The 15,444-nt window shown below is 46.9% G+C and overlaps 1 protein-coding gene across 1 annotated transcript in view; it reads right to left on the bottom strand.

Moving 5' to 3' along the window:
• Nucleotides 1-347: 347 nt before the first annotated feature.
• The window catches only part of LOC120052240 (teashirt homolog 3-like), a 194,174-nt gene continuing 179,077 nt past the window's right edge, over nucleotides 348-15,444 (bottom strand). Inside the window, exon 2 of the mRNA XM_038999064.1 lies at nucleotides 348-5,493. Coding sequence (XP_038854992.1) covers nucleotides 2,117-5,493 — 3,377 coding nt within the window. The 3' untranslated portion in view covers nucleotides 348-2,116. The remainder of the gene's footprint in view (nucleotides 5,494-15,444) is intronic.

Raw genomic sequence — 15,444 nt, 5'->3', positions numbered from 1 at the left:
AAAAGGGAGACCACGTGGAGATAAGGAGTAACAAAATATATTTATTAAATAACGAAACTAGGTATAATATACAATGGTGTGTGTAATCAGTAATCAGTAGTGTAAGTGAATGTTTTGCATGCATGAATGTGATAATGCAGGGTGTTGAAAGATGCTAAAACAAACAACCAAAAAGCACCATGAAACATAACCGAATCTATCAAGGTGTCTGCATGGAGAGAGTTCCCCCCATGAATGGGGAAGTGGTGTATTTATCCTGGGAGAGTGGGCCCAGGTGTTTCCTATGTAGCTGACGACCCTCCCAACTCCGCCCACCGGCATCCTAATAAGGAAACAAGAGCAGAGAGAGAGAAAACGGTAGACAGAGTGGGAGGGTCGTCACACTGACACACACACTTGATGGTTATACTGGTGCCACCACTATAGTGGTTGGGTGGTGTCTGTCTCTGAGGCTCCCCATAGTGGCCCCTGATATGGCCCATAGGCTATTCCCGCTCCAGGCAGAGCTTTGTGGAAACACACAGGATGATGGTGTGACAGCTTTCATCTTCTGCAGGGCCCTGCCACTCACTGTAAACTCGTCCAGAACTCATCACCGCCAGAAACAATTTCATTTTAATGTGCTCATTAGAAAAGGCACAGCATCTACATAATCGTGAGCCACGACACACAGTGTTATTGCAAAAACTGTTTCCTTTAATGCTGCAGTAGAAAAAAAGGTTATATGAAGTCATATAATGGGTGCTTCATTGTCAACAACAACGACAAAAAACACGGCACAGAATGCATAACAGTGTCTGTGCTGTTCACATGCCAATATTTTACACCTAAGATTTCTGTACACTGGCAGCTGTCAGTTACTTTAGCAAATGAACTGCCAAAAATGTAGCAGAACTGTCAATCAGAGGTGAGGTAACCATGGTTACCTTTCATATCCCAAAAAGATAAAGCTGCAGTGCGGAATTGTGGGAGAGTAATTAGACAGAAAAAAAAGAAAATACCAATCCAAAGGCATCCTACGATATGAAACAACAACCAAGAGTGCTTATAAATAAGAGGTTACATGTGGAATTCTTCATTACTTCTTAAAGTAACATCTTTTGTATAACCTTTATATTTTAATGTTCAAATACCGGCACATGTACTGTCTTGTACTAGAGGTTTAACCCTTTGAGCACGAGATGGAAATAAAAGAGTTCTGGGTAATTTTGTTCCTCTTATTTTCATATCATTTGATTAAATAACATATTTATAAAACTATTGTGCAAAACAATTTCATTAATGTCTTCATATATTGTGCACCAGTAGATAGTCATACTCCTCTTAAATTAAAAATATAAAAATGATGCATAATTTAGACAGGAATTAGTATATATGTTTTTATATACATTTTTACACAGACCTGAATTCATAGAGGCCCCTGATTAAACAAAGTAAATGACTTCAGATTTAGATTTTGCATCACATACAATGCGTCTTTAGAGATTGGTTGTTGGACAGGGACATATAGTACTTTCATTGTGCAGCTTACAAACTACACAATAGCTTGGTCAATTCCAATCTAAAATATTTTGCTTTTTGGATCATTCGGGGTTTTGGATCATTCGGGTAGAAGTGCTTGGCCGTACTCAGAGGGTTAAATTTCAGATGCTGACACCAGCACATAAAGGTCACATTAACAAAAAGAGAGCGAAAGAGAGAAAAAAAAGAAAAGTGCACCAGATTTAGTTACCAAATGTTTAACTAAACTGTTTAATTTATGCATGCAGCTTATCGCATCTCAATGATGCCAAAATATAAAGAAATCAAATCCAATTTACACAACTTTCAAATACATACCACTTCATTTTAAAATATTGTTTAACCTTCATATGTTTCATCAGTGACAACAGCAAAAAGGAGAGCATAAACAAACAAAAGCTTCTTGGGCCAGAGTGAGTCTACCTTAAAGATAATCAGAAACCATGTGCCGAAACTAAACAGTAGTTCTATGGCATCTTTGTGCAGTTTCATCACTTAATAGTTTTAGTCCTTTTTTGAAAGAAATGTCTGTGAAAGGCTAAAGATAGACCAAGAGAGAACGTGAGAGAGAGTGTAGCATGTCCACAGCTTAGTGCTACTGTTTCTCTAGCTCACACACATACATAAGGTGGTCCTCTGGGGATTTCCCATGGGTCTTGCTCAGGTGGAGCTTGACCGCGTGCTTGCTTGCAAAAGTCCGGTTGCAGAGCTTGCACTGATACGAGGTGCTGCTACCGTCCTCGTCAGGGGAGGGAGACGGGGAGTGGGCGTGAGAGTTGGAGTGGTTGGAGAGCAGTTTTTCGGACAGGCTTTTGGTGTGACGTGAGATCTGGCTGACAAGCTGTTCTCCAGACAGTTTGGCCAGGTCTCTGAGTCTGAAGCCCAGGTGAGACTCCAAGTGGCTGACGTAGGTGGAGGGGGAACGAATCTGAGAAGCACAGTCGCAGCAGAAGAACACTGGATGGCCTGAGTCCAGGTTTTTTAAGAACTTCGTCCCTCCGGTTCTCCTCAGCTGGTACTTGACGTTGGCCAGCCAGTGGCTGATGGTCGTCATGGAGAGGCCTGTGAAACGGGAGATGTGCATCCTCTCCTGGGGGCTCAGGTCTGACATCACGTACTTCCCATCGCCAGTCTGCCGGAGGCTGGCAGCGAACTGGGCCTGTAGGATGTGCAGGTGCTGGGGGTTCCAGTTGGACTGCCGGCCCTTGCGTTTCTGGGCTGGAGAGATCTCCTCTAGCTCCTCTTGAGTGGAACCCTCGATGTCAGACCTTTCCGACAGGCTGGTGGGTGTGGAAGACTTGGAGGCTTGACTCTCTGTCAGGTTTCTCAGCATGTCTGATATGTCAGACAGGGCGTTCTCACGCAGCGGGGAGTTGGACATGAATGAAGCCACAGCAGACGAGGCCTTGGCCATGGTGGCTGTGGAGGAGGGGGAGACAGAGGAGGGTGTTGATGTGGATGACGACAGGGCAGCTGAACCCAGGGAGCTACTCTTTTCATTCTTGCCTTTGGTCAGGTCTATTGGCTGGTCGTTGTTGACGTGGTAGAAGTAGCGGTCCAAGTGCTCGTTGTTTTTTTTGGTATGAGCTGGGGTGGAAGCGGCGACCGCGGCCTTCTCTGCCAGGCTGTTGCTCATCTTGAAGAGCATGCTCATGGGGTCCAGGGACGGCAGAGCAGGCTTGGCTGCTTTACCCAGGTGGACGTTCATCACGGACTGAAGCGCACTTAGAGGATTGACGAAGGGCTGCTCTGGCGGGTGGTCTGTAATAATGGCTGTGCTACCACACAAGGCAGAGATGGGGGATTTAACAGCCGACTCCATTCCATTCTCCAGCGACTCCTTCATATTGGTGTCACCGTTACAGTCTTTGTGGCTGCCTCCTCCGATGCTCTCTGGGGTTTTAGACCCTCTCCTCTCTTTAGGGGACTCCCCTCTGGCTGACTCCCCGGCCTCGCTGCTGCAGGGGGAGGGTGTGGTTCGTCTCAGTGGGGACGCCCTTACATTCGGCTCCCGCATCTTCTCCTCCACCTTGGCTACTTTCTCAGTCACCTTCTTCACCAGCTCCTCCATGGCGTGGAAGTTGTTTTTGGGGAGAGGAGAGGTCTGACGGCTGGGCGGGGAGATCAGAGGTTGGTTTTTGGCGTTTTGGGACAGGATCTCTCCTCCGGGGAACATGTACTTCAGAGCTGAGCTCTTCCCTGAGTTGGCCAGTGAAAGCTTCATGATGTTTGGGAGCTGGTATGCAGCATGGATGCTGGGGTAGCCTCCCCAGCTGGGAGCACCGTTCTGTGCTTTGTTGATGGCTGATGTCACTGTGTTCTCCAAGGACTTGAGGATGTCAAACCCTCCCTTAGGGCTCTCCTCCAGATCCTCCTCTGTTAAGTAAGAGTATTTGGAGGAGATATCGAATTTCTCCTCTGTCTCGTCATCTCCGGTCTTCTTGTCTTTGCTGCTGTTAGTGGTTTCCTTCATACATTCCTCTTCCTTCTCCTCCTTCTTAATCTCCACAGCCATGGCAGGGGAAATACTAGAGGGAGGAGGTATGGGTGGAGGAGGTGGGGAGAATGCTGTGGCAGCCAGTGGCACAGACTGGAATTTCTCCTCACCGGCAGAGATGGTGGGGACGGGCGGTGGGGGAGACTCCATGATGGGCTTGCCTTTCTTAATGGCAGAGTTTGTGACCTTGATGAAGTGACCGGTCACCATCATATGTGCTGTAAGCTCCTGAAGTGTATCGTGGGAGCTGCCACATTCCATGCATTTCAGGATCTGGGACTTCCTGGACTCGAACTGCCATGCATAGCTGGCTCCATTCTGGTGGCCGTAACGGTTGTTTGGGGTGATGTAGGGGTTGGATGCCTTCTGTAGGGGGTCATTATGGTCATTTAGGGAGAGTTTGGGGATGCCCCCGTTGGAGTCTGGGGAGCTGGGGATGTCGAGCTCGATGGGGGCTCTCTTCCGGGCGGAGGAGATGATCTTGGCCGCCACAGGAGTCACTGGCTCCTTCAGAGGCACTTTCTGGTAGTGTTTTGTCTTAATCATGTGGACACTGAGGTCCTGCAGAGACTCAAAGGAATGTCCACAGTACATACACTTCAGGACCTTCTGAGCATCTTCTTTCCCTTCCATCTCCAGGAGGGATCGCTTGCGTGGCTTGGACCAGCGCTTGGTGCCGTCGCTGTCTGTCTCGTGGTTGTCATCGCGGTAGTGGCCTGTCTCATTCATGTGTACAGTCAGCCCCACCAGCGTGTCGTAGGCAGCACTGCAGTCCTTGCAGCGGAACTTACTGGCACCTGTGAAGATGGAGCCGTAGAGCTTTGTGCTCTGACGGTAGAGCTGCACGGTGCTGAATAGGTTGTTTTGCTCCGCTGCTGGGTGGATGAGCCGGTTCTGGTTCTGAGAGACCTGCTGGAGGGTCTTGGCCACGGCGGACTGGTGCCAGTCGTAACCATTGCCATTGCTGCCACAACTGCTGCTACTGCTACTGCTGCTGCTGCTGTGGCTACGTGGAGGTTTTTCCACCGCTGGCGGCTGGGTGAGGTTGAAGTTCAGAGACGACCAGTAAGAGTTGGTCAGAAAGCTGGTGTAGATGGCCTTCATCTGCTCCAGGCTGTCTGGCCCAGTGGTGGCAACGTCCTCCATGGCTGTAGCTGTGGTGGTGGCCATCATGACAGAGGAAGATGGCGACAAGGACGTTAGGGGCACCTTCGCGACCTCCTCCTCATTTTTGAGAGAGGCACTCTCAAAGTCTGACATGCGGTCACTGGACTCACTCAGGTGAGACTCATTGTCCAACTCATGGCCGGAGAAGTCGGCCACCGGGGAGTCGTGGACACCAGGCCGGTCATTGAAAAGGAAGTCCTTGTCTTGGCACATGTACTTGACTGCAGGCTCCTCCTCCCCGGCAGAGTCCTCCCCGTCCAGGTCCTCATCGAGCAGGGCAGCCTCCTTCTCATCCTCAGGGGCATACGCTGAGGGAACAGAGAGAGAAACAGAGAGAGGATTGTTATTACCACAGTACCACCATGTCTAATGATGAAGATCTCCAATTTGACATTCTTGCGATTCCTTGCAAATCAGACAGCTGATAGAAATACAAAGCCCTAGAATGTTCTTCCCATATCAGAAAAACAAAGCAATCACAGACGAGACTAATTCATATCATAAACTGTTGCTGTAATTCCATTTCAACTTCCTCGTTGCATTTACATTGTTTTCCAAATGGAATAAAGTTCCTCCCTCCCTCCCTCCCACCCCCTTTGTGCTTTACTGCAGAGAATGAGAAAAACAGAGAGAGAAGAGGGAGAGGCAATGCCTCTTCAAACACAACTTGCCACCTTATTCTTCTCAAGGGGCAACAGCTTGAAATTAAAACTAAATTTGAAATTAATGAAGCACATTCTGGAGGTGGCATTCGTTTCTGAAGTAATAAATTACTTGTATCAACCTCCGAGACAGCAGTTCCTGTCTGTCAATTAATATGTCTTACGCTTCTTCTTCAGCCTCTAATGCATTTCTTAACAGACACGCTCACCATTTAAATTAAGCATGCATTTTCACTCATTACACAGCACAGGCTCGCCTATTCGTAAATAAAAATGACTGTATGTACGTTTCCAATGACAAATCTCTCAGAACAAAACACATTTACTTCAATTACAAAAGATGAGAAAGTTGAGTTATTATTTACAGTTTAGCCTGGAGAGTATGCTTTCAATTTATATTCAAATCCCTCCTGTTTAAAACAATCAAATGTGAATTGCGGTGGGGTGGAAACGTACAAATAAAAAGCACTTTCTATCATTGTGCAGACACATACGCACATCTATTATTTTGTGATGGAGGCTGTCGGAAAATAGTGGGCTGGAAGACAAGCAGAGATGATAGACAGGACATTGGGCTAATTCTGTACATTCCTGACCGTTCCTGATTCCTAGTAGTTCGTCATACATTGTCCAGGTATGTAAAACTAAGGACAAGAATGACACTGACTATGGTGTGTCGCTGCAAACGTTCTATCACCATCAACAACTCCTAAAGGTCACTTGAATATATCTCAACAGTCAGAACATTGTCTATAAGAAACCTATGTATCCGCTTTAATACGGGACACTATAACGCTATAGCAAAAAAAAAGTCGCAGTCACTTATACATACAGTATTCATATGTGTATTTTTTAATTTATTTTTACAAATGACTATCCAACGTTGCAAAGACAACCTATATCTTCTACTGTCCTTCCTATATTCATTCTGATAAAAAGTCAAGTTAGAAAAGTTAAAAGAACGGAAAGTATTTGCCAAAACTTATGAGCTTCGCGGGAAAGCCACAGCCTCTTCAAAAAGGTACAGTTATATCTGGTGACATTGGGTAGCTATCTCCAGAACCGGGTAGCTACCTCCAGAACCTGCCAGCCATGTCACACAACACGCTCCAGCAGTGTTACTGCTGACTTCTATCTCGGCGCGGTACTGAAGGTGTGAGCACTGCATCAGCCCAGACACAGGGAGAAATCTCTGTCATTGTCAAGGGGCTCATTTTGTTGCCTTTGGCAGTGTGATGCCGCGGGATAAACAGATGCACTGAAACACGCAGCGGCTCCCAGTCGTTGCGCTGCGGTAAAAACGCTGTGCCTCCAGGCAGTCTGCAGCCTTTCAACTGAACAAGCAGGCTGCTTAATGTTCAATCTCACACATCAGCATGCAGCAAGTTGGAATCGGTTACCTTATGTATACTAGCGTCTCGGATGTATACAACATAATGCATTGTCTAACAACACCCGAATGAGAAGGAAACGTATTCCTACAGCCAATTATTTTGGTAGCATGTCTACTTAAAATGTTACAACATTTCGGAAGAATGTATACACTTAAATCTCAGGGATTACACGATTATTGTATCCGGAGTAGACAATATACACTTTTACATTTAGATGCATCATCCTCTATAACGGACATCTGCCATTTTGTGAACAGATGCAGCAATGCTCAGAAAAGCACAATTGGAATACGGAGCAACAAAAGATGGGATATCTTAACATGTAATCCAATACCACACACAACTCAACAACCCTCAGCAACCCTGATCATGCAATGCGCGCACACGCACGCACGCGCGCGCACGCACGCACGCACGCACGCACACAGCCATCTGTTCTGAATCAGCCAAAACGACAGCTGTTTAAGAGAACAATGCCTTTGCTCAGGAAGCAGTCAGAACAGCACTCACATCGAGGCCAGACACCCATGTGAAATCTCCTTCCTCAAAACACAACCCAGACATAAAGCTGTTAAATGTAATTAAAACACACACGGAGAAAGGAAGGCATGGGGGAGAGTCATTTTAACACCAAAGCCAATAAATCTGCAGTGAAACCTTTGCTACCGCACTAAATATAAATGTGTAGTTCACTGAAAATATCATTACAACACTGATTTGAATGTAATTAAAATGTGCAACTGAAAATACAGCGAGAGGCAAAAATAATATGCCTCTCTCTGTGCCAATGCCAAGTCATTTTTCTACTGAACCTCCTGCCTCCCTCTCAAGTGTGAACTAACCAGCCGAAACACTAACCTTGACCTGAACTTGACAGAACAAAAAACAATATTGTGTGTGTGTGTGTGTGTGTGTGTGTGTGTGTGTGTGTGTGTGTGTGTGTGTGTGTGTGTGTGTGTGTGTGTGTGTGTGTGTGTGTGTGTGCATGTGCGTGCGTGCGTGCGTGTGTGTGTGTGTGTGTGTGTGCTTGAGAAGACAATGAAAGAGATACTGAACGAGAAAGGGAGGCGATTTTGTGAATGATTCCTTTATTTTGTATTAGTCTACGTGTGTCGCGCATTAAAGTAACATGGAGACGGAATGTAACGCAACACACACAGCGTACAACTACTACTTAAACCTCAGCTTTTAGCCTAAGGCACAGAGAGTAGAGAGAGTGCGAGAAAGACAGGAATAGACGTGGAGGTAGGAGGGAAGACAGGCAAAGAGGAAGGAGGGAGGTCTTGGAAAGCCCTCAAACCTGAGGCCACACAGGGAGCATCTCACAGGCCTCTGGATCGGCGCCAGGCCACAAGGCCCCTAAAGTGGCCGTGGATGTGTGTTCCAATATTGAGCTTTCAGCCCTGGTGCAGACAGAGCCAAAACGCTCTGCCACGCAGGTGCTCTTTTAATTAGAGAACGGGATGGGTGGAAAAGACGGGAGAGCGAGTGAAAATAACCTCTGAATTAATTGGCAGCAGAGAGGAAGAGAGTTTGATCTCATTTGCAGTGGGATATTAAGAGAGAAGACCCATTGAGAATGGCTCTTTGAAATGGGGGGAGAGATGTGTGCTTTTGGGATTGGGACCTCGGGAACGCAGAACGATTAGTTTACTTCTCAAAATAACACATTTATCTGTATCAAATGATTCCATATCCAAACAACCCAGCTCTGAGCCCCCAAATGCATTTCCATTATATGTCATGTCCATCTGACATCGTGTCAGATCAAATGTCAACTAATGCACTGTATATCATTTAGGGATATTTAAGGGGAAATTATCAATTAAATAACTTTTTGCAGTCTTCTAATTCTTGCCTACCAGTTGATACATTCAGTCAGTTGCTGTTATAACCGAGTAGCAAATTATTCTGAAAAAGTTATTTTCCATAAATGGTCAATTCTGGTTGACATGATTGTATACAAGTCAATACAAACACTAAGGGTTCATTTTAGTCAAGAATGATGCTGTTAGGACTACAGTCCATCATCATTACATAATCACTTCACAGGCAAATCATCCACACGGGCACTCTATTACAGCATGTTTACAGAACTGTTTAGGAGTGAAACTGTGGAATGTATGACACACACTGTGTGTGTGTGTGTGTGTCTCTGGTGTGTGTGTGTGTGTGTGTGTGTGTGTGGGGGGGGGGGGGGGGGTCTGTAGTCACATGCCTTCATCAGTTTCACAGTTTTGGTTTCAGACAGACCACGGGGACACATTTTATCAGACGAGAGAGACTTTCCTAGCCGTCTCTCTCCGAGGGCTGTGTCACGGGAGCATTTTTTTAAAAGCAGGAATGAATCATCACGGTAGCCAATCAAATGTCCCCGGAGTTAATGTACTTTGCCTGGTCAGAACAGAGAAGAGGAGCAAAAACCTGCAGGACCATGAACACCTTTCTGTGTCGAGGTGAAGGTGGAAAGGGAAAGAAGTGCTAGTTGGTTGCTAATGAAAGATGCTAAATATAGCACCAAATCCCACCTTCATAATGGGAGGTAGCTAGCGCCAATACAGCAGTAGGCCTATCTGCTAAATTATATCATTAGAAGGATATCATTTAGCTTAAGGCAGTGTCAGCCTTAAACTGACACTGCCAGTGTGGTAGTGGAGAATATGAGATAGCACCAGACCCTGTCTCTGTCCCTCCCCTCTCCTCCCCTCAGATCCCCTCTGATGAGATCCTATACCTCCCCTTCTTCCTCTCCCTCGCCACTCGCCACTACCATGACCCGCGTTAATGAAGTTAATTGAATCTGAGATCAATAATGCTTAATTATTGCGATTTGACATGCACAGACAAATTGGTTGGGCGGCTGTGTGTGTTCTAATCTAGTGTGTGCATTCTAGTGTGTGTGTGTGTGTGTGTGTGTGTGTGTGTGTGTGTGTGTGTGTGTGTGTGTGTGTGTGTGTGTGTGTGTGTGTGTGTGTGGCAGGGAGGTGGGTAAGGGGCCATTTCTGGCCGGAGCGAGGGATTGAAGTGAGGGAGAATGGAGGCGAGGGATCGCCGAGGCGTGCCATCGATCGTAGAGAGACGCCCCATCGACCCAGGCGCCTGACGAATGGAGCCAACTCTCCAAGGCTACAAGTAAACGCTGCCTCTGAAAGGAAAGGCTACTTTAACCAGCCTCCCTACCCCGTCCAGCCATCTCTGTACAGCCCAAGACCACCAGGACCTATTGAGATGGATTCAAATAGCAATGTAGCTGAGAGAGAGAGAGAGAGAGAGAGAGAGAGAGAGAGAGAGAGAGAGAGAGAGAGAAAGGTATACTGTATATAGACATAATATGACATTTGAAATGTCTTTATTCTTTTGGAACTTTTGTGAGTGTAATGTGGACTGTTAATTTTGTAGTGTTAATTTCACAAAAAAAAAAAAAAGATCTATTTCACTTGCTTTGGCAATGTTATAAAAATGTTTCTCATGCCAATAAAGCCCCTTAAATTGAAATTGAGAGAGAGAGAGAATGCAAAGGAATCGGTGACATGAGGAAACATATCAAAAGCACCGGAAAAGGCCCAAGGTACTATGTCGAGTATTTGCATATGCATTGTGCTGGCGGGCCGGCCAGTGCCTGGCTGTGTGATGATGAGGCGAGGGGAGCATATATCTGAGTGAGGGTGGATTAGGGGAGATAGAACAGGTTAGGTAACGGGGAGTCGGCGGGAGCGGAGGCGGCGGGAGCACGGTGGAACTGTAAGATTATGCATGAACACCGGTGCGAGCGCGGCTAATCGGCTGCTCATGCCACTCAGCTGGAGAGTGGCTGACAGCGTATTTACACACCCTGCCTCCGGCTCCAGGTGCCTTCCTACATGCCTGGCCCCCTGCCGTCGCCATCCCTTCGCCAGGGTGCTTCCCCGGCTCATCTCCACGCCTTGACACGCCACAGAGTGCTACTGACGCGTTCTCAACCAAACAAATAGGATACACCCCCCCCCCCCCCCCTCCCAACCCTTCCTATCTATGCGCTGTAGAAATTAAATAAGGTTTATCCATCTAGCAATGAAAGAAACATTAAGTTCAGGTTGTTTTCTTAACCGGTAACGTTTAATGTACAAATTACCTGTACCCCCGCACTTTGACTCGGTACCGGTACCCCCTGTATTTAGCCTCATTATTGTTATTTATTGTGTGACATTATTGAATTTCTTACTTTAGTTTATTTAATAAATATTTGCTTATCTTTGTCTTGAACTGCACTGTTGGTTAAGGGATTGTAAATTAGCATTTCACGGTAAGGTCTTACACCCGTCGTATTCGGCGCATGTGACAAACACAATTTGATTTGATTTAATTTGCTCGGTGTTCACAGACAAGTGGCGGAGCATGGTGCCGGGACGTTCAGTAATAAATGCAGTGTTAGTCGAGGCGTTCCCAGCGAACAAATAAAAACAGCGCTATTGACAAATCCCCCTACTATATTGGATTTGTACTTATTCTGGATTACCTAAACACGACGAGAATCCTGTCTTTCTTTATACACTACTAAAACCACATCAAACCACGGGAGTAGTTCTGTAGCGAATCCCAGACTGTCAGACACATTGAGAAGTGGCATGGAGAGCCGTGTTTCCCAAAATTACACACAGGCTCATAATGACCCCATTCAGACAGGTCCTCCGACACACCACACAGCTCTGAACGGACTTCCCTCTGAGAGACAATCTCACCGTGAAGTTTACAAAAGGCAGAGACAAGGTCAACATTTCCCCAGTTGGCCTGAATGACTGAGAGAGACCTGGTTTCTGGGTGAATTCTCTTGTATGAAATGCTGGCAAACTGTAGAGGAGGCACGAATCATGAGAACAAGCGTTTTTTCTCTGTCGATGTCCATCCCGTCACATCCATCCCGTCACATCCATCCCGTCACATGACCTGCCTAGTTAAATAAAGGTTCAATAAAAAATGTAATAAATGAACAAATAAAATAGGCCTGTTGGGTAGACAGTTAGTTGGGTAGTTGAGCACAGAAATACAACAAATGTGACCGTTTCTTTTTGTCTCACACACACTCCCTCAGCAGCAACTAGAAAATACTTATTTCAAAATGCTTAGCCAGCATCTGACAGAGACCGTGTCTGGCACACCCATAGCACAGGCATAGTGGTTCGCAGAGAATGTGATTATACTATATTAAACATCAATACTAAAAAACGGACCTCTTCATATCCATACAAACTGCCTGCGTATATTAGTCTATCTAGCCAGGGGGTTATGATAATTGACTCCCTAAACATCTATTACTATGCCGCTCTCTGATGCGCCCTACATGAGACGGCGGCCAATGGAATCACCCCCTGACATTTAGATGTGGGCTGGGGGGTGGGGTTATGAGCTGTGCGCCAGCATCCCTTCCAGCGCGGTCTCAAACGGCCCACTAACAGACAGCACACACACTATTATCAAGCAGAGACGATGATCTCAAGCAAATTGTCCGCCAGCTTCCCTTTGTTATTCAGATGTGCACCACTTGGAGCAGTCACATTCCTAAAGCACAGGGCAACCAGAGGTCACAGTCATCCGTTCCCAAGGGGAGGGAGTGGAGGGAGTGGAGGGAGGGAGGGAGGGAGGGAGGGAGGGAGGGAGGGAGGGAGGGAGGGAGGGAGGGAGGGAGGGAGGGAGGGAGGGAGGGAGGGAGGGAGGGAGGGAGGGGGGACTGCTGGTCCAACCAGGGCTGAGCAGGATAAATAATTACCACCATCTCTCATCGATATCTCCTTGAGTCCCTCTGGTATCTCCTTGAGCCCCTCTGGTATCTCCTTGAGCCCCTCTGGTATCTCCTTGAGCCCCTCTGGTATCTCCTTGAGCCCCTCTGGTATCTCTTTGAGCCCCTCTGGTATCTCCGTGAGCCCCTCTGGTATCTCCTTGAGCCCCTCTGGTATCTCCTTGAGACCCTCTGGTATCTCCTTGAGACCCTCTGGTATCTCCTGGAGTCCCTCCCTGCTCTATCCTTCCCTGTACTGCCTTGCCCTGCCTTCTCCTCTCTGCTCGAGTCCAACTCAGAACAGAATCACAGGACTGTGTCAGTCTCCCATTAGAGAGGGCTGCTGGGTAATGGGAGAGAACAGATCTGGCTTGCTGCGATCCCTGGGGCCTTGCTGTACTTTCTCTGAAGACACACACACACACACACACACACCCACACACACACTGATATTAATACACGCACAAATACAAACTCAAACGGCAAGTATGAGACAGATAAAACAAACAGAAAATACATGGGTTAAAAGAGGAGAACACTGAATACAACCCCTGATATCCCTTTGTCTCATTGAAACACACACACAGAAGGACACACAAAGACTCGAACAAAAATGTGAGAGGGGAAATAATAGCTATTTCCAAACCATAATACCCAGTGTTAAGAGCGGTCGGCTCTGTGATTTAGGTGGTCTGTGGAGATGTCAGTCTGCAGTCCCTGGGAAAGGGAGGAGAGAGCAGTCCTAATGGGGAAGTGGCAGCCAGCTCGGCGCTAGCTCCCAGCTCCCATCCCTGCTCTAGATTTGGTTTGTCACTGGATATCCATTACCTGCCAGTCTCCTCTGATCTCTTTGGACAGCCCTGATCAAAAGATGTCATTTGACCTACTCGGCTAGGCTCGGCCCCGGGGAAGTTAGCGCCGGGCCAAGGGGAGGTGCGGGACGACCTGCCCGTAAATAAAACGACAGCATCACTTTAACGTCCCGTCATGTACGGGAGGGCGATTATGATAATGCCAGATCTGTCAGAACACAAACGGACAGAAAGGCAAATCGCCGGCTCTGCCACTAATGTGGAGGATACAGCCCTCTCCTCTATCTCTTTATACTCTCCCTCTCACACACACTCACACTCTTGTCTCTTTCGTTATTGGGTTTGTGTGAAGGTGGAGAGGGAGAGAGAGAGAGAGAGAGAGCGAGAGAGGAGGAGAGAGCTCCAGCATCTGAGAGGCTGTGGTTGTTTGAGGCTGTGTCAAGTCTAATCTGCTAGTGTGCTCTGGGCCCCACTGCATCCTAATGCAAACATTTGTTTATTCTGATTTAGTCGCAGGATGACGCTCCAGAAAGGATAGAGTGCACCTGATTGCTTTTGATATTGCCCGGGCTAAATTTAAAAGCAGAGCCGTGTTCAGGGTTGAGCTGCGGGCTGGACTGGAGCCGTGACTGACAAACACGCATGTCAGCATGGGCACACACACACGCACGCACGCACACGCACGCACGCACGCACACACACATCTTCCCACACACACACACAAATATACATACACACATATACGCACAAACACCACACCAACCACAATGGCAAACTTTAGCTGGGCCGTTGAGCAATAAAAGGTCTGAAATTCGTAGGGTTTTAGAGGAAAGAGAAACGGCTAGCAATAAAGCTCGAAAACAGCAGCGCTCCGAGGCAATTTAGACTGCAAAACACAAACCATTAAGTTTGTGCATTATCTTTTAATTTAATCTTGAATGATTTATAATCCATCACGCAAGGCTTCAACCATATCCAATTATTCTCTGTGGCTTGATTGACAACAAAGGTGATTTATTAAGCTAATAAAAAGTGATGTGCTCTCAGCTCCCTGTGAAAATAACCAACCGGACTGAGACTTTAAAGAGACACTGGGCCCCCTTTTTTTTTTTTTGAGCCTGCCCACTTCCTGAGTGCAGATGAGATCAATAGCCCAGGGTGTCGAGGGTGTTATGTTGGGAGGGTGGGGGAGCGGGTGTGGAGGGGGAGATACCCCAACAATCACTTAACGATCTCCCCACTTAAAAGAGAAATCACTCCGCGCATCCCACTCTGGTGTGCCAGAAACGTTGGAAATCAAAATGTCACCCATTCTGACGGGAAGGGCTCTGTATGCAAGGCCGAGTGGTTATATTATGCTTTAATTCCTCCAGCCGTGGTGTATGTGTCATCTTATTCCGGGCTTTATCGGCTAATGTTCCGCTCAATCACTTGATATTAATGAAAAGCAGAGAGCGGAGGCTGGGGGGAGGGGGCAGAGGTTCACATGTATATCAATGCCATTCCACCGATGTCATTAAGAAATATTCAACTGTTTACAGCGGTAAGCCATGTAGGCCAACTTAATGAGGCTTTAACCCAGAGTTACAAATAGGCCTTGGCTCCTATTTCTATAAAAATCCCTATTCCAGCTCACTCA

Source organism: Salvelinus namaycush, chromosome 1 (assembly GCF_016432855.1).
Source record: "Salvelinus namaycush isolate Seneca chromosome 1, SaNama_1.0, whole genome shotgun sequence".
In the NCBI taxonomy this organism is placed as follows: domain Eukaryota; kingdom Metazoa; phylum Chordata; class Actinopteri; order Salmoniformes; family Salmonidae; genus Salvelinus; species Salvelinus namaycush.
The sequence above is the reverse complement of the archived record's forward strand: the minus strand, read 5'-3'. Positions and strand labels throughout refer to the sequence as shown.